Genomic DNA, 18,733 nt, shown 5'->3' with positions numbered 1-18,733 from the left:
CCCGTCCCCTCCCTCCCGCGGCCGTTGGGTGCAGGAGCGCGCGGCGGCCGCTGAGGCAGAGCGGCCGTTGGCGCGGCGGGTGGCGGCGCTCCGCTCGGCTCACCTCACCTCACCGGCTCCGTCCCTTCCTTTCCTTCTCCTTCCCCGTCCGACCGCCGACAGAGAGACCGGGAGCCCCGGACACCTCCTTCCGCCTGCCTCCCCCTTCCTTCCTGCGGTGAGTCTCGCGCGTCTGTCGCGACACAGCCCGCCCCCGCGCCGCCCTGTCGCGACAGAGACCACCTCCTCGCGATTGCGGGGAGGGGGGGCTCGGGGCCTGCCCGCCTCCCCCTCATCCCCCTTCCTCCCCTCCCCTCCGCATCGCTTTGTGCTCCGCTGGAAGCCTGCAGCGTGGGTTGCCTTTTTTTTTTTTTTTTTTTTAATTCTTTAATTTCCGTGCTTCTTGCGAGTTTGTTACCTTTTTTTTTTTCTTTCTCTTTTTTTTCCCGTATTCATGACAAATTTGTCCCCCGGGGAGGAACAGATTTTGGGGGGGGAAGCTCTTTGTCACGCAGCAGGCAGGAGCCATCCGCTTGCGGGGGGGATTTAAAAAATAATAATAAATAAATACGAAAAAATAAGAAAAAAAAAAACCCACAAATATTCGCACTCCGGGGTGGCTGAAAACCGAGGTTTTGGGGTGTTTTAGGGACGTTTTGGGGTGTTTTTTGCCGAGGGGAAGGGGGCCCCGGGCTCGGCAGCAGCACAACAAAGGGGGTTTTGTGCGGCCGCTGCTAACCTGCGGGCACGGGGGCAGCCCGCGGGTTTTATCCTAAATTTTGTACCCTCCCGCGACAAATAATCCGACGTCGGTTTCCTCTGGAAGGATCCGGATCGGCGGTGGATCAGAGGTAGCTTTTATTTGTTTGTTTTTTAATTGTAAGCTGCTCTCGGGGGGACGCGCAGGGTTTCTCCCATCCCCTCGTCCTCTTCTCCCCGGTTCTTTTGTGGGCAGCCAGGGATCCGGCACAACTTTGGTCGGCTTTTTTTTTTTTTTTTTCTTTTTCACTCTTTTTCACGTAGTTAAATAATGAGGTTTCAGGCAGAGCCGATAGCACGGGGCGATGCTGTGCTGCGTGCCGAAACCACGGAGAGGATCTTAAAAGGCCAGGGCAGAGGAGGAGCGGCTGTGGTTTCAGCTATTCCCCCCCACTCCTAAAGGGGGTAACAATATCTTAAAGCAATTTTTACACTGAAAGCTCATCTCTTGTGTTTTCAACCCCCTCCAAAGCCGCAGTTGTTCGATCTCTGCACGATGCAGCTTCTAGAATACCTGCAAGCACCAAGTAGTGCTCCTGGCCATACCCCTCAAAAGCTGCTCTGATGTTTTTCTTGGGACTCCTCTGACTTTACAACACCCCACTTGGCAAGCAGGGTTACAAAAGACGGAGCGAGACCAAGCCCTGGGCTCAGCATCCCAGGCACGGTGGCTTTATTTTTGCCATTTTGAAGCCACGCAGAGGGAGACGCGGGGTAGAAGGCTCTTTCCGGTTTCTGTTTTAGCAGCTTTTAATATTTTACAGAGAAAAAAAAAAAAAGCCGGATGACCTGTTGATGATGCATCTTCTGTCACTTTTTTATGCTGAAAGGCGCTGCTGGGTTAGTTGAGACAAAGGCTTTCCCAGCAAGGCTGGCCAGATTCTCATTTGCATGTGTTGTGCGGGCCGTACGGACTTTGTGTGTTTTAGGCCAGCGATTTCAAAGTGAGTAATGTGGTGGCAAAGTTCAGAGGTCTGCACCGGACACTTCCCCTTCTCCTCTGCCCTGCCTCCTCCCCCCAGGAAAAAGCCTGGTTTGTAGGAAACCGAGGACTCGTGGCTGGAAAATGAGGCCCTTGTGGTGCCCCGTCAGAGACGGATCTGAACGAGTTGTGGAGTTCCTACCCGTTTTGTATCAGTGGCCAGGCAGGAAGCTTTAGGAATACGTTTTAGTTGTATTTAGGCATCTGCAGCATACCTTCAGTTTAAATGCCTCCTGTTTCTAACAAACTAAACTTGTAGGAGCGCCTGCATTTAGCTGAGTGCAGTCTTGTGAAGTGTGCCTAATAAGTGTTTCGGTTCTTGCTAAACTCTGAAATGTGTTTCTCAATGCAGCAGGTTGCCATGTTATTGTTTGTGTCTGAAATCAAAGTTTCAAGTAACTACTCGTATTTCAAGTGGAACAGAACTTGGTGTTAGTATGAAGTCTGTCTGCTACAACCATTGTGTGTTTTGGTATTGCTATTGGTTTGTGTTAAGAAACGAGGCATGGAAAACAGCATTCTTTCACTTCAGGATTTATAGCTAGCGACTGTGTTTGTAGATGCAAAATAGAGCATCATCTGCTCGGGGCCAGTGATGTTTAAACTCCTATTCATTTGTAAGGAACTAATTGTGAGTATATTTTTGTATATAACGTCGTCTTAGGATCTCTAGAATACAGGAAAACATAGAACCTGGAACTGTTTGTAGATGCTACTCTATGCCATGAGCTAAAAAAGGAAGAAAGAAGGTGTTTCGTGAAAAATAAAAGTCACTTTTAAGCATGTGCTTGTAAGCTAAATTGTACGGTTGATCTGGAACTCTTGCAGGATGCTATTAAATGGAAGTACTTGTTGCTAGCTGGTCACTGCTCATCTTGCTGATTAAATAATAAAAGTTCTGACTGTAGGTGGCATTAAGAGGTAGAAGTTCACAGCTCTTTTGCTTCCAGACATTCATTCCTTAATCTTCAGATTCACAAGTGTGCTGACAAACTGTCAAAGGAAGTGACAGCAAAGAGATGGTGTAGGAAGTAGGTCAAGCACTGCTAAATACTGCTGAGATAGTTTCAGTGGAAAAAAGTAAGCTTGCTTCCATCTGATCTAGTTTCTGTTTCCTTTCAATCTTCTGGTTACAAGAAGCACCAGGAAATCTCACGCTCCTGCTGTAGTCCCATAGTACTACTGAAATTAATATTGCATCCCTAATCGGGCACAGTTGGTCTGCCTGGGTGGAAAGATTCATGGTGAGGAAGGTAAAATAGCATTTTAGTTCTGGTTCTGTGAGGTGCTGAATCCCTGCAGATTGTGTCAGCTGGGCAAAGAAGAGGTGCTCCTGTGTTTCCCAGGGGTCTTAGGCAGCTTGTGGGGTAGATTTCCATTCCTGCTCCTTCTCCCTGTGCTGCTCCAGGTTGTGCTGAGGCAATGCCATCGTGGATGATGATAATTGTCACAACTGATTGTGAATGTTTCTTGTTCAACATGTTGTTTGAATGGATCTATTCAAAAAATTGCCTTCCAAGTTCAAAACCAATGAAATTATTTGGCATGCTAGAAACATCCTTAAACTACAAAAAAGTGAGCTTTACCCTGTTGCTTCTCTGTTCTAAAAGCAGTAAAAAAACCTGTCAGTAATGTGATGTGCAGAAAAATTACAGCCTTGCACTATGAGTATGTTCTTATCCAAGTATCCTATATTTATACTGATTTGAAAGCAGGTATTACTTGCGGGAGGGAGGAGGTGCTTCAGCTTTGCCCAGGTGAGTGCTCGGCTTGTTGGCTCCCTACGTGAGCGCTGTGCCGTGGACTTCTTGTGCTGACCATTGTCATGCGACTGGGAGCAGCAAACATGGCTAGCAGCTTGAAGTGACCTTTCTGCAATAACCTTGTAGTTGTGAATAAATGTAAAAAGTTCAATTGTCTGCTGTGACAAGCTGTTTAGGCCGCCTCGAAGGGGCTTTATGGGACAACTCTGTTGAGCTGTGCTGAAGGTAGGTGGTCATCAATACCAGTCTTCTTTTGGTGACATCTCCTGCCTGACACACGAGGTAAATCCTGTGAGGTGCTTTTTAAGGATTGGGCTCAAGTGAGAGCTTGTCAGCAGTTTGGTTCAGGCTGAATGTAGTGCCCGGTGGGAGCATTTGGTTAAAGATTGATGGTATCCTCAGGTCCCTGCCATGTAGGAACACGGTTTGGTTCATGAATAGGTAATAAAAGTTAATCTGCTGACCTTGTTTCTTAATCCGTGCTGCTGAATTCAGTCATAGTGACTTGACTGCCACCCATGGTATGTACTGATATAAATGCTAAGTTTTAGGCTCAAATCTCGTGTGCTCGAGAGGGGAATGGACTGAACCTCGCGTTGTGTTTCTGGCTGCCATTTCCCAAGTGGAAATGTTCTCTGATCTTACTCTTCTAACTGAAGGTGTATGGCAGTTGGTAGAGTAGGAGCAGTCAAAACCTCTTACTCTGCCCTTGTTATATTCCTTTTGGGAAGAGGATTTGCTCAACTCTCACTCACGTTGTAATACTTTTCTTCTTCACAAGTAGAGTATGTTACAGAAGACTTTGGATCTGTGTCGTGCTGGCTCTGAATGCTCTTGATCTCCCTTGATGTTGGCTATACAGCTATGTCAACCAGATGTTTTTCTATGCTTACACTGTTTGCAGCAGATTAATTGCAAAAATGTGTTTTCAGAAGGGGAATTTTCAGAAGGGGAAAAAGCATTTCTTTTGGGAGAAGGTTTTTAGTAGTGCGGAAATATTTAGGCCAGAACTGTTCTGGTCCGGGTATACTAGGTAGGGTGGGGATGTATTTGTTGGTGGGGGCAATTACACCTAATTGACAAAAGTTAATCAAAGACCCAGATGTAAGCAAGCTTCTACTGACAGTGTTTTTGTGAGCCTGTTAGTTTACATATTCAGTATTTGGGGAGATAACCATGGTGGTTTTGGCAGAAAAGCTTTTGTTGCTAAATGCTGCATTTCCATTTCTGATTCCGTAGCATTTGCTGTAGTGACGGAGGCTCTGTGTTGTAGACAAGTCTATGGTGTAGCACAGAAATGAACAGCAAGGAAGCCAAGAAAAAGCTGAAGTTAGATTCAAATCAGAAGGGATCTGCTTTTTTGTTTTTTCTTTCCAAATAGGATAATTGGAATAGCTACTAGAGAATGTGGTGTTGTGTACTGATTGAGGTTTGGGGCAAATTGGATACATCAAAAATGCTTTGTAGTTGCTTGCAAAAGATGGGATTGGAGCAAGTTTGTTGAGTAAGATTCTTTGGGTAATAGTTCATTGGAGTTAGGACGTGAGGCAGAAAAAGGAAAAAACCTGCCTAGCCAGCATTGTCTTTAAGTAGACTTCCATCAATGGATTATTGCCTCTGTTGCCAGTTGATATATCTGCTTGGATGATGGAGTTAGCCATTTGTATTTCAAATAACTAATGTTTCTGCAATTATATGATCCTTTGGTCTTAATTACAAACAGTTAAAAATACTCTTTCATGAGCTGGGATATTTTCTTTATTTCACAGGCAAGGTTGGTGACAGAGTTCAAATCTGAAGAGATTAATATTTTTTTCTTCTTTAAGAAATATTGTAAGAGTTGCCATTAACGTTCGTGGAGCTTAAGGCCTGCAAGAGTTTTCTGGAGGCATAATGAGAGCAAATCTGGATCAGATTTGAGTATCTCCCCCCAGCCTGCTTGCCTTTTCAGTGCCCTCTGCTTAATTGTGTGTCTCAGGTTTGAGTAGAGTAGTGAGCAACTGGGAAGCAGCAGCTGTTGAGAGTTCCTCCCTGCCTTCTGCCAGCTTGCCCTCTAGCATGGTAACCCTATGACCTGGGTCAACAACATCAATGTTTTCATTGTTCTTCGGGTCAGGTTAGCTGGACTGTAATCTGTGGGTTAGATCTAGCTTGAAACATTTCCATTCAGCTGGTCCTCTGCCTGAGGAGTGACCCACGGTGACTGGGGCAGCATGCAGAGCCCTTAGGTAGAACTGTGGGCTTAGAGCTGGGAATTAGTGTCCATGTAGCCTGTGCACGTGGCCCCCTTAACCTTCAGGTCCTTCGGGCTGCTATAAGACAACATTAAACTAGTGGCAAAATCAGGCTGAGGATGGCATGTGTTGGTAGTTTTTGTCTTGTGTTAAGATCATACTGCTCTGCCAGCCAAAAATCTAACTCCAAGTGCCCGCTTTCCCTACCACTGGTTCCTTCTGCTCTCAGTGGTTGAGTAGTATTAAATAGCCAAGACATGATTTTAAAAACATGCCAACTTGAGTAATACTTCTGTTTGCTTTGTCCTAAGAGAAATTATTCACGTTAAACGATAAAAGTAGTTTCTGAAGAACTTCTGTAAAGAAATCTCAAGGCTCCTCTTCTCTTAAGTGTTAATGTGTATACTGAGATTTTTTTGGGTGATGTTTACTGATGCTGCCTTGATATCCTTTTCACTTACCTGAAGCAACTGTAATTCACTACAATACTTTTACAAGAATAAATATTGTCTCAATCATGGTTTAACACAAGGTTCAACTGGGAAAATAAGTAATGGTTCTTTTGTCATATCATGTAGCTGAACTATTTATTTGGTATGAGGTTAGGGGAAAAAATCCAAAATGCATCACACATGGAACCTTACTATAAAGTAATTCACTTCCTTTTAAAGAACTTGTTGCTCATTTTCCTTCTGTAATGCACCTCTTGGGATAAGCTGCTAATTCTAAAAATATGTCAGTTCCACCATTTCCCACTAATATATTTTTTTTCTTTGTTTGGCTTTGGTTTGCTTTTTCCCTGAGCCACTTTAAATACTCTGAGGCATGCTTAACATGGAAGAAAATAAATGTGCCTAGGTATTTGAATCGCTGTATTTAGATCACTGCTGTATTTCAAGGCTAGTGGAAGATGACTTTAAACTTCTGTTTTAAAGTAAGAGCGTGCAGGGGCCTCAAGCTTTAGTTAATGTTTCAAGTGGGGTGCATACCTGCTCTTGGGTCTGGCTCCTTTCTGCAGTGCTAGTGGTCTGTTTTGAGTTTAGAGAAGACAATGCAACGTCACTAATGATGTCAAAATTGTCTGACAACCAGAGGAGTTTCTCACCTATGGGAAACCAGAGTTAGTGACTGTTCTATAGTACTGCAATTTCCATCTTCATGATCAAAACCTTATGGTAATTCAGCTTCGGATTTGGGAATACCATAGGTATTCAGAGCTCTGCAAAAAGCTGTGTGATGCCCACAAATGGAGGGAGTGCGTTGGTTCTCCATTAACGGCTTCTGCTCTACGTTAGTAGTGATGATCAAAAATTGGATAGTTGCAGAGGAAAAGATAATAGTCAAGCTGGAAAACACGTCATCTTGTTAATACCTAACTTCAGCACCTGCTATTTGTGTGTGTTGGGGGGAGTATTTGTTTAATGTACTGGCAGTGCAGGACGCGAGAGATCCAGCTCAAATTCCCCAAAACTTACGGGGACAGTCTGTAAAAACTGCTTCTTAACAGTTTCTGCTTCTTTCAAATACATGGTGCAGAGAATCAGAAGGCTCCCGAGCAGGCCCTTAAGTGTTTCATTCGTTCTCTTTCCTTTCCTATTTGATAATGTTTAGGCAAATTTGTGATGATAGATAAGGAGTGCTCTTCTGGTCCCATCTGCTGTCCCTGCATCTCCTCAGCAATCACGTAGCTGTGCACTTGGTGCCCTGGGATTGGAGATCAGGCTGAATGCAAGTTACACGACAACACGTTACCGTACAAAGACAGTTGATCCCTCCTTTGTGCCTAGGTGACTTTCATGGCCAAGTCATCTCCTCTTGATTCCTGTGGTAGGTGGATCTGTCATGCAAGAATCTTTGTTCTTTGATGTTTCGTTAATAAGGTAATTGCTATGCTGCTGATAGCCCACATCAATTGTTAAAGCATTCATTCGGTGCTGTGTGTGGTGGATGAGAAATGTCATTAAAGTAGAACTTTCCCTTTTGGTGCTGCATGACCTGTTGGCTGCTGGTTAAGGTTTCTGAAAGCTACTTCAGGTTGTTGCAGAGGGCTGCAGTGCTGTGGTAAGGGTAGCAGCTGGGGTTCCTTCCTTTCTTTTTAAAAAGAACCGATACATGGTTCTGTTGAGTGGTCAGGCACCTGCTGAAGCTGAGGAACTCAGCTTGATCTTGCAAGCAGATAAATGCATGGGCAGCTTTGTTATTTTTAACCACTTAGCGTCTTTGTGCACGTGTGTGTGTTTTTACAGTCAGTATTGTGGCTTTGGCCAGGGGCTTTCTGAGCAGTGTGTGTCCTTGTACGTGTTGCTGTTGGCTGAGAAAGGCCACGGTGCCATATTGAGACGTGAGGGCTTCCATGGCTTAGGTACAGCAACTGCTTTTGAATTCCTAGGCCAACGTGTGTGCTTTTTCCTCATTTAAATAACTGTTCCTATTTCACTGCTTTATGAGCTATGCATAGTCAGCAGTGGAAACTCCTACCTGTAGAGGAAAGGTGTTGGAAGCATTTTTCCTGCAGTTTTTCATTTAGTGTAATCTTGGAGAGGAGCCTGTTGAAGTTGGCAGTGTCTAAATGGGAACAGAGATAGGAGCCTGGTCCAAAAGATAAGGAGAGAGTAAACCTTTACCTTAAAGCTCAGAGGGACCAGTTGAAGGGAGAAGTGAGGAGCTTCCTTATTGTGTCAACTAAGCATGTGTAGCAAGTGTCTGGCATCTTTCTGTCTCTTAGCATCCACAACAGCAAGTACTGTAGGCCTGCTGCTATTTTATAGCTATTAATAAGGAGCAGTAACAATCAGATTTATCTGGGCCTTTTGTCAGTGTGCATTTCAGAACTTCATTTGTTAATAAATAGCAGTTCTAAAGATCCAGATAGGGCTTGGCTTAGATGTAGCATGAGATGGCACGAGAAACATCTCGTCTCCTTGCCTTGCCCTGAGCAGATGCCAAGCACAGGGTAGAGTGTTCCCTCTTGCTGCCTGGCCTGTGTCCCCAGGCAGCGGTGGGGCTGCAGTCCTTCTGCACAAGCGCCATTAGGGAGGGACACTGTTCCCTCCTGAATCCCAGGGAGGCGTGGGGAAGGGCACGTAAGCCACAGATAATAACAGAAAACCTAAGAGATGTGTGCTCCACTATCCTATCCAACGAGGAGCTTGGTGTTGTTTTGCTCTGTTACATGGTTGGAAGGTGGGGGGAGAGGAATCTGCATGCAAGGATGATGTCTCCAGAGCCCCAGATGGATGTTAAGCTTGGTTTTGCTTTTATTTTAATAAAGGTAAGAAACTCACAGGTGTGTTGATGCTTAATTTGCTGATGTTTGGAGGCTGCTATAGGAATGCAAATGAGCATTCGGTTACTAATCAAATCTTGCATTGCTCTGAGGTATGTAAACTAATGAAATATGAAGCTGGGTGAATAAACTGATAGTGTAGCATAAGTTTCTCAAGTTCACGTGTTCCATTTCTTCTGCCTCCGCTGCGTCAGCTGAGATGTATGCCTCAGTGTGACTGAGGAGCAGGCACAGAACTTGCCTGAACCACAAGCCTGGTGCTTAGGGTGAAAGCACAGTGACTTCTGGTGCAGAGAGGTATAACATCTGTTTGTAACCTTTGTCACAATGGGACGGATTATAAAATGACAAATACTCTGCCAATAGGCATATGCTCAATTCAGCATTTCACAAAGTATGCCAATTAGATTTAATACAAATGTTCCCTTGGAAAGAGCACCTTGATTTAATTTTTTTTCAGATGCATGAAGTAGAAATGGTCTGAGGCTCTCTGTTTGTTCTTTAAAGACTAAGTGCTATATTTCTAGCTCTTGGCAGACATTGTCCACAAGTACTTCATGTTCCATTGGGCTTATGCCAAATTTAATGTACTGTGTGTACTGAAAGCATCAAAAACAGGCTTACTTTAATTTTAGATTTTACAGCTACCATTATTGATTTTTCTTAGAGCTGTTCCATCCAATCTGCTATCAGTTTAATTTCTTTTCCCTTAAGGAATTTGGGAAAGGATCTTGACAGTGTTTATTTGTGTGGCTAGGGACTGTTTATGTGAGTGAGAGCTATAGATCAGACATCTCTGCAGTGGCCAAACTTTCCATTTATAGAAGCTAAATCAGCACGCTGAATTATTTGTGAACTCCTGACTTTAGCAGTGACTGGTATGCTGTGACTAAGGGTGGTGTTATAAACAAAGTCCATCAACTGTTTTTCAAGAAGCTTGAATTTGATAAAAATCTGAGATGGGAAAGGACTGTTACCATCAGCTGATCTTCGATCATATGGTACCAAAAATTGTGGGCTACCATTTTGCAGTCCTTGTACACCATACAAGTACAAGCCTGTGAGACCTTCGACTCTGAAGAGACAAAAAAAAAAAAAAGAGAAGAAGTAGGGGGGTAGGGGAGAGAAACAGCACAAGTAGAAGTTACGGTAGGTTGACAAAGAGAGGAAGGAAATAACAGGGGGAAAGAATAGGGCACAGTGCAAAACACCCAACCAGCATGCGTTGGTTTGTTCATAACGCCGCAGTCATCAGGTCTGCTGATCCCTGCCTGACAGCTTTGTCTGCTGGCTTCATATTTTGGCTGTTCATCTTTTATTTTCAACCCTCGGGGCCAAGTAGCTGTGCATAAGCATGGCTTTTGGCCAGGTGGCTCATCGCCCTAAGAGTGTAGAGCAGGATTCCCTTCCATTATGTTGATGTGGAAGAGCATGGCACTCAATGGAGCCTGCTTTTTCCCCCTCCCCCTCTTAGTAGTTTTTTTTGTCTCCTTTGATTAAATGCAGGTCTGCTCTGCTTTCTGCTTTGCAACTGCACCCTCTGCCAGTGCCGCTAGAGCAAAAATTGCTCAGGTCATCAAAGTGGGGAATAGAGGGAGGGGTCTCTTGATGCAGAGAGACTTAAAATCCCAAGGAGTTCTATGTTTGCCGTTAATAGGACCTATTGTAATTGAAGAACATGGGAATTACTAGTTAGCCTTCATTGTAGGCTTAACCACAGCACCCGGTGGGTGGGTTTGTTATGCCTAACTGTTATGTGTAGTTTGAGAATAGTTTTATGTCCAAATTCATTGTCCAGTCTTCAGGCATAGTTTGCAATTCAGATTTTACTTCATCTTAAGGATGGAGCTTAGTTCTTGAAAGCATTCCTTTAGCTTTGATAATCTTCAAAATACCATCCCGCAGTCTTCAGAGACTGTATTTTCGGTGGTCTTCCTGTCTTCTCACTGCGCCTTAGCACACGTGTGCTGGGGGCTCTGCTGTGACCTGTTGCATTTCTGCTTTGCCAAGCAGCTCTAGAAGATGCTTTCCCAGCGTGCAACCACAGACCAGTTAGGAAGAGGTTTTGCAACTGGACCCTGAGATGTGTTAACATTAGTATAACCTGCCCGGGAGTTTTGTTGTAGCAACTGCCTATGGAAGTAACTTGCATTAATATTAGTGGACAAATTGTGCCTCTTTTCTGCCTCCCAAAAATGTTTTGGTAATTTTATTATTTTGATGTCCGTTCTCATAGGGGGAGTAGGTGCTTCATCATGCATCAGAACTGAGTAAGCTGACAGTGCTTGTTTTCCTCTTGTCTCTCAATTTGTCCCAGTCCCTAGACCCCCAAGCACAGCAAAAACTATTATAAGAACTGTTCTACAGAAAAATGTAGAAATGAGTAAACCTGTTAAAGACAGAGGAAAGGGTTGTTGCAAGTCTACTTTTGTAGCAGGGACAGAATTAGAAGGTTTTAGTTTATTGCAGTTACTGTGCTTGCTTTCAAGCTTAATTTTTAAAAATCCTTCATATAAGCCAAGTATTAACTCAGTATGCATGCTAATAAGATTTGTGCTGTACTAAGCCATCTTTTGCTGATGAACATAGCTTTTGTTACATGAAGGAACAAAATAAATTGAATAGAAGGGTGCGTATAAAGAAAACAAAAATCAACTCCAAGGTTAAGAACAGGAGTGGTTATGTTTCCTTGTTTTTTCAAGATAAAACACAGCTTTCAAGTACTGCTGAAGAACAAGCCCTATTTCCTGTCATCTCACTATTAATTAGTCCATGCATTTAAAAAAAAAAAAAACACAACGAACACATTAATTTTGCTGTTTTTCTGGAAACGAACACCCAGGCAGCTCTATGCAGTTCTCCCTTCCTGTTCTGTGTTTGCAGATGCAATGTAATGAATCAAATTGAAGAGTGGATCTGGGTCTGAACCTGGGGAGACCATACCATGGCTGTGCAGAAACGTTGTTGTCTAAATGCAGGGCAGCAGGGAGGACCGCTGCTTTTGTAGGCAGTGGTATTTTATTCTGCCTTGAAATTGTTTAACCTCGGAATGAGATCCTGCTTTATGTTAGTGGTAAGCAAGTGCAGGCATTCCTGCAGGTCAGGAGAACAGGTGATAAATAATAGTCGTGTGATGCAATGCTTCTGTCTTTGCATGCAAAGCTCATGCCTAAGTACTAGTGGCCAGGTTTCTCAATGAATAGAAGTTACTTTGGAAGGGAACTCTGGAGATCATTGAGTCCAGATCCCCTTGCTCCCCCACTCAAAGAAGTTTGAAGTTAAAGCCAGCTCTTTCATCCTTTTATTCGGCATGGTATTGAACAGTGCACAGCCAGGGTGTCTGCTGACAATTCTTATCTAATGTTTACCTGCAACTGTCAATCTTCTGTAAATGTCTAACTTAGACATACCCAGTATAATTCAGGAATGTGGTGTGTTTAAAGTTTCATTAAGTCTTGAGCATGCTTGTACAGACTGAACGCTATCTGAATTCACTGAATAATTTTGAACAACTGTTTGAGTTGCTGTGTACTAGGAATATCAATTGGACACAGAGCGTACGCTCTGCTCAAAGACATGCTGTAAAGAGAAGAATTGCCAACATTGGTAAGTCTCTATGAAACCAACTTCTTTACAGTGGCTGTGAGCAACAGGTAGCTTTCCCACCTCTGCCTCTCCCAGCTGACAGTTCTCAATTGGTGATGCTAGCCGTTTGGTGCTAATGTGGATGGGGCTTAACCATATGGTCTCGCTCTCACTTTCTCTCGCAGTGTTGAAAAATGTTGTCCTGTCTACACTAGCAGCTAACTGATCTGAACCCATTGTTGACAGCCACCATCATCAACAGGTCATTTTCCCTCTGCGAGCGTGGCTTTTGATTATGTATCGTAAATCCAAGTGGAAGTGCGGTTACAATCTCGCGGTTCTTGGACACGGTGAGTTTACATCTGCACGGTTGTTCTAAGAGAACAAACGTTTCTTCTTACACTCGAACTTCTCTAGATGAAAATATGTAAGAAACAAAAAAACACAAAACCAACTACATCTAGAATTCCTGTGAAATAGACTTTTTTTTTACCCCATAAGGTTTTGATTGAGATTAGTTGCTAGAAGTACAAGTGTAGAACAATACAAACTATTAGTATTGTGTTGCCGTTACTGTCCATGACTGTATTGGTTCTTTAAACACTGTATTTTTAAAACAGCTGGAGAGAGACTGCTTGAAGCTGATCATCAGACAGCATCTCTCCACAGCAACTGCAGATGTTATTGGAGACATGACTGCTAAGCTGTACCAAACCATATTTTCTCTTGTCCCAATGTTGAATTTCTACCGAAGGTTGTTTCCAGAGGCCCTGAGCCGGTGTAATATTGTAGTACCTGCTGAGAGTGATCTCTTGCTTCTCCCTCTCATTTCCCCACCCCCTGTGCGCACACAACCCCGCTCCCGAGATCCAAGTTGTGCAGCCCTGCACCCTTCTTTGCTCCAGATCTGCTGACCAGAATTTTTCAGCGAGGTGACTTTTCTCACTAACCCAAGAGAAAGAAAACTCCTGCGATTAAATTCCCAAGAGGTTCAGGGAGATGAGGTTCAGGCAACTTTGTCATTAGACTGACTATATACCCTTCTGATGTGGTAGGCTTAAAATGCTTGCTTTGCTTTTGTAGCTTTGTCTATGAATGTGCTTGGCTTATTCCTTTTTCTTAGCCCTCTCGTTTAAGGACAACTGCTGCTGCCTCCTCATTATTGCTTGCACCAAAATAATAAGGGAGGGTTGTGAGAACATTAACTTTTCTTTGCTTGGACCACCTTTGATACAAAATTAAGTCTAGAGAAAATGAGAATACAAGCTCAAATCCAATGGATATGATTAATAGCGTGAAGACTTTTGGCATATAACTTTGAAAATGTTTACAGTTTTGTATCTTGGGGGATTGGAGCAAATAGGCACGAGATGCTAATCATAATGATGTTTTTCGTGATCAAAGGTATCATTACTTCAGTGGCTGCTATTTGTGTTTAAACTGCCAAAGTCCTAAAACTGGTTATGAGCAGTCAGTATTGGTGGTTAACAGTCTGAAACATTTTAAGTATAGAAAACTCAACCTCATTTTTTTTTCCAAGTGAGTTTGACTTGAATTCATGCTGCATATTTCTTCTAGTTTCAGATCAGCCGTGGATTCCACTGTGCCTCTGTTTTCTGTCAAGTTTTTATCCCAAGTGAATTTTTTATTTCAAAATTACTTAACAGTGCCACTGTATTTCAAAGTGAAACTTGTCAGATAACACAGTATGGTCTAGAGCTTTAAAAATACTGTAGCTAGTAGAGCTTTGTTTTATCAACTCAGAAGTCTCATCTGTTAACAAAGAAATTTTATCTAATGAGATAGAATGGGTCAGAGAGGATTTACGATGTTCAAGTACTTGTGTATAAGCCAAAATACTTGTTACAGGCTCTTAGCAAGCATGTAATTCCTTAAGAGCTTCAGAACACAGTTGTTAGTGAAGCTGAGGGTTTTGGAAGCTCAAAGATACCTGCTATTTGAGTGCTTCATCTCTTCGGGCAAACAGTACGCAACTTAAATATGGTAACTGACATTGAGCGTTGTCTCTGACTGCACTGTAATTATTCTGAATGTCTGGGGCTTATCCAAAATCAGTGTGGTGAATTAAATTACACGTCCAGCCCAGATCTGCTCCAGTACAGTCTTGCTTAGGTAGGCTGATAGTGATCTTGCTTACGCTGGTTTAATTCAGCTGGCTTCAATGGGATTGAATCCTTACTTGCACCTACATAATTGGGCTCAGGTATCAGGTTTGGTTAGGAGACCTGCTAGGTGGACGAGAACAGAATTAGGACTTCAGTTCCTTTTTCCTTGCTCAGTTTGCTTTTGATTTTTTTCAGCAGAGTATGCCTAGAAACAAAGTCCTGCTGCTCAGTACAATTGATCATCTGTTAAACAGATGAGCTACAAACCTCAGTTTTATTTTTGTGAAACATTGTGAAGGCTTAATATAATAAAAAGAGAGAAAGAACTCGGTCTGTTGCTACATTACTGTGCCAGGAAATAATCTTTCCTCTCTGACCAGTTCCTTAGCTGTTCCAGCCATGGTATGATGTAGTTTTACTCTTTTAACAATGGCTTTATTTAGATTATCCTTTTAACTAACAGTTTGGCATGCTTTAAAAAGCCATTTAAGGAAGAGGATCTTGCTGTGATACCCCAGATTGGGCTAAATATATAGGCTGCACATCTTTTATTTTTTATTTTATATTTAATTAGAAAGTCTTCATTTGTGCCCCAGTAAAAACCATCTATAGAGCATGTTGAGTTTGCAAGCAGTTATTCAAAAGGCTGAAGTTTTGTCAAAAGATGCTGTCTTCTGTGTATTGGAGCTGTTTCAGATTATTCTGTGAGTTTCTGGTTGGTAAGAGATTCCACATTGTTTCTGGTTAACAAGAATATTTTTCTTGTGATCTTTGATTTCTGTTGGCTGCCGCTTCAGTGGGAATTACGACTGTTTCGACGCCCCTTTGTGTTAGGTCCTCTGCTACCTTCGCTTATTTTTTGTATTCTGGACCTTTATTTTTTCAGATAAATATAAGTCTTCAGTGTATATAGTTATAGTCGTACTGTTTGGGGATGTGGTTTGCAGTTTTTATCCAATTTATACTTCAGGTAGGCTTCTATATCAGAAGTTAAGGAATAAGCAACATGCTCTAACCTTTGGGAAACCCAAATACTTAAATGTTAATAAAAAAAATCAGTAAGTAGTGTGAGGCTGTTGGGAGGGTTGTCACACTTATTCTGATTGTATTAACCTTTTCCATTCCCTGAATGAGGCAGGGTGACTTGAAAGAACAGATCTGGGTATAAACCCAGTATTTCCTGAACTTGCGCCCCCTGATGTTTGATTCGGTCCTGTTCTTAAAAGAAGTACAAGTGTAAACACACAGGTAATCCCACAGTCAGACTTTTTGAAAATCCCAGTCCTGCAAATATGAGCATGTCTAGTTTTAATATCAGAAGCTGTAAAATCATCTCTCAGTAGCAAAACTAGGAATGTGCAGTTGTTCCCAGAATCGGTGCTTCGCTTCTGAGTCAGGCTATAGCTGACTGTTCTAGCTGGACAAGTTTCGTGACCAAAGCTTTGTGTAAACAGTTGGGCTCCTGCTCTTTGACTATGATGTTTGTATCTTCCTCTTAAGTACTTAAAACAAAACAAAGCCACTTTGAATAAGTCTTTATTTGTTTCTCATTTCTAATGATATAGATACTCTAGCTTTGTTAGATTTTAAAAGTAATGAAAATTAAATAATTGTGTATCTGATGTTACTGATATAAAGCCATACTTTGAAGAGAAAATCTATTTTTTTAAGCAAAAGGTTTTTAGAAAATATTATTTTCTTGTATTTGCCCATTTTTATTGGGTTTTTACCTTTCTTCAATTAAAATGAAATGCCTTTCTTACAAACAGGAAAAAGCCTCAGCTTGGAGGTCACTGCTAAAAGAAAAATACTTCACCTCAAACTAATAAAATTATTGGAGCTGATATATATGTAGGTTCTGTGATGTTCCTTAGCATAGAGAATATTTCAGTTGTTTGGTGACTGCTAGGACCAAAATGAGATCAGCATGGCATGTTTACAGACGAGGACTATGTAATATAAACAAGGCTAGAGGAGGTAAGCTTATGACAGCACTCTATGTGTTTGTGGAGTTCAGAGTTTATTTGGGGGACATGTAATTCACACACTTCCATCAGCAAAATGCTGAATGTGCAGAATGACTTCAGAGTTTAAAGTACTGCAGTGTCTGTGAAGCCAAAGAAAGTCTCGTCTTTTCTTTAGAGAATATATATTACTTTTACAACTAGTTTTGAGGTTGCCAAAGCCAGGCTGAGTGTGCTTGATGTTTTTTTAATTCTAAATAAAACGCTTGTCACTAAGGTGTATGGAGGCAATGCATGCTGCTAAGGCAGCAGCTGGTTAGACATCACAGCTCATCAGGCTAGTAGCCTTTGTCCCACTTGTCCCAAATTTTACTAACTCGTTCTGTTTTTTAGTGTCAAATTGGTTACACTGGCTTTGCTGTTTTAGTAGGTCTCTGCTTTATTTGCTGTGTCTGTTGTATAGTTCATTACTTGAATGGGCTTGCCTAAATGTATTCCTGATCTGGAATTTGCATTGGTCTAGGAGCTTGAATGTGGTCGGGTGTCTTAGTTAAGGTTGGGTAGTGACTTCTTAACGTGTGCGTACTTGGCTGCTTGGCCTCTTCCTTCCTCTGCTGCGCGGCACTTTTCTTCTCTGCAGATCGATGACACGAGACATCCTGAAGCAGAAGAGTCACAAACTGAATATGAGCAGGACTCCTACAAACCTTTGAGTGCGTGTGAATGAGGCACCAATGTGCTCACTATGCACAGCTGTTAGCAATTTGAAGGAAAGTTCATAAACAATGTCAGTCCCAAGGGGGCTGCACCAGAGGACCAGAGAGAGCCCTAGCTAGAATACAGCTTTAAGCATGTATTTTTTCAGAAGAATTTACTGAGTTGTGTTGCTTGAAAACGTTTTGTGGGAAATAGGTAAGCCTGCTTTAGGTGATAAGAAATACACTGAGCTTGTGTCTCCAAATCTCAATTTTACGAATTTTACTGATTTTTGGGCCATATATTGAGGGTCTGCATTCACACAGAATTCTGTTGACTTCAGTGGATCAAGGAAGAACTTTTTCGTCTTCAGGAACACCTTACTTGCTTACTGGTAGACTTACATTAGCAAGACAGCAATCTGACTCCTAGTATTTCATTAGGGTGAGTGGTGTGACTTACCGTCATTGTAAGTGCAAGGGCAGGTCGTGAAACTGCCTGCTGAATATTTTAATGTGGTGTAGCAGTGGCTGCACACGTTGACTATTGCTGGAGAAGTGCTTTACCATGGTGACTCACTTTCCCTGTGCGCTACCAATTTAAAATCTTTTGTCTTTGGATGTTAGATTTTTGTCCGATTTTTGCTTTCCTCAGTGATGCACGCTCAAAGGCAACAAAGAGTAACACAGATTCTGGAGAACATGGTATTTTGTGGGGAAGGAAGGGGGACCACTGTCATGGTACACAGATACCTCTTACTGCTTTTGAAAAACGGATTTTGTGACCCACACACTTAAATATCTTCAGAGTACTTTTGGTTGTAGCTGAAGACTATACTATCTTAAAGAAAACAGTTGCAATATCCAGCTGGAGAATTTCTTTTATTTGAAGGTAACATTTTTCTGTATAGATAGCAAATTTTACACTGAACCTAGTGATACCTTGAAAACTTTCAACTGTGTCAAATATTAATCATAATTTCCTTAGCTCCTTGATTTTGTTAAAACTGGACTATATGGTCAGGCCAAATTCGCTTGTGTGTTTATAAAAGTATGGCTTCTGATCTAAGTCTCCTTGGTTGAGATACTCTGTCCTTGGCTTTTTTTGGTGAGAATACATGCAATAACACCAAAACCTTTATGTGAAATGACCATACATACTTAAATGGCTGTGTTTTACTGATTTGTGATGTTATTCCCACTGTGCTAACGTTACTGTAGTAGTATTTTCTTTGTTTTCTGTTGAAATTTCAGGAAAAAGCTTGAACATCATGTTCTTTTCTCCTTTCTGTCCGAGTAA

General features: G+C 42.2%; 1 protein-coding gene across 3 annotated transcripts in view; it reads left to right on the top strand.

Moving 5' to 3' along the window:
- The first annotated feature begins 3 nt into the window (after window positions 1-3).
- The window catches only part of PELI1 (pellino E3 ubiquitin protein ligase 1), a 44,967-nt gene continuing 26,237 nt past the window's right edge, over window positions 4-18,733 (top strand). The window contains exons 1-2 of one of the 3 annotated variants that reach the window (XM_066993388.1): window positions 4-217; window positions 12,834-12,998. In XM_066993388.1, coding sequence (XP_066849489.1) covers window positions 12,944-12,998 — 55 coding nt within the window. In that variant the 5' untranslated portion in view covers window positions 4-217; window positions 12,834-12,943. Of the gene's footprint in view, window positions 218-607; window positions 891-12,833; window positions 12,999-18,733 lie in introns of those variants that run through there. The other 2 variants (XM_066993389.1, XM_048060931.2) reach the window with 2 other exon arrangements.

Source organism: Anser cygnoides, chromosome 3 (assembly GCF_040182565.1).
Source record: "Anser cygnoides isolate HZ-2024a breed goose chromosome 3, Taihu_goose_T2T_genome, whole genome shotgun sequence".
Taxonomy (NCBI): domain Eukaryota; kingdom Metazoa; phylum Chordata; class Aves; order Anseriformes; family Anatidae; genus Anser; species Anser cygnoides.
This window is presented reverse-complemented; position numbering and strand designations above follow the sequence as displayed.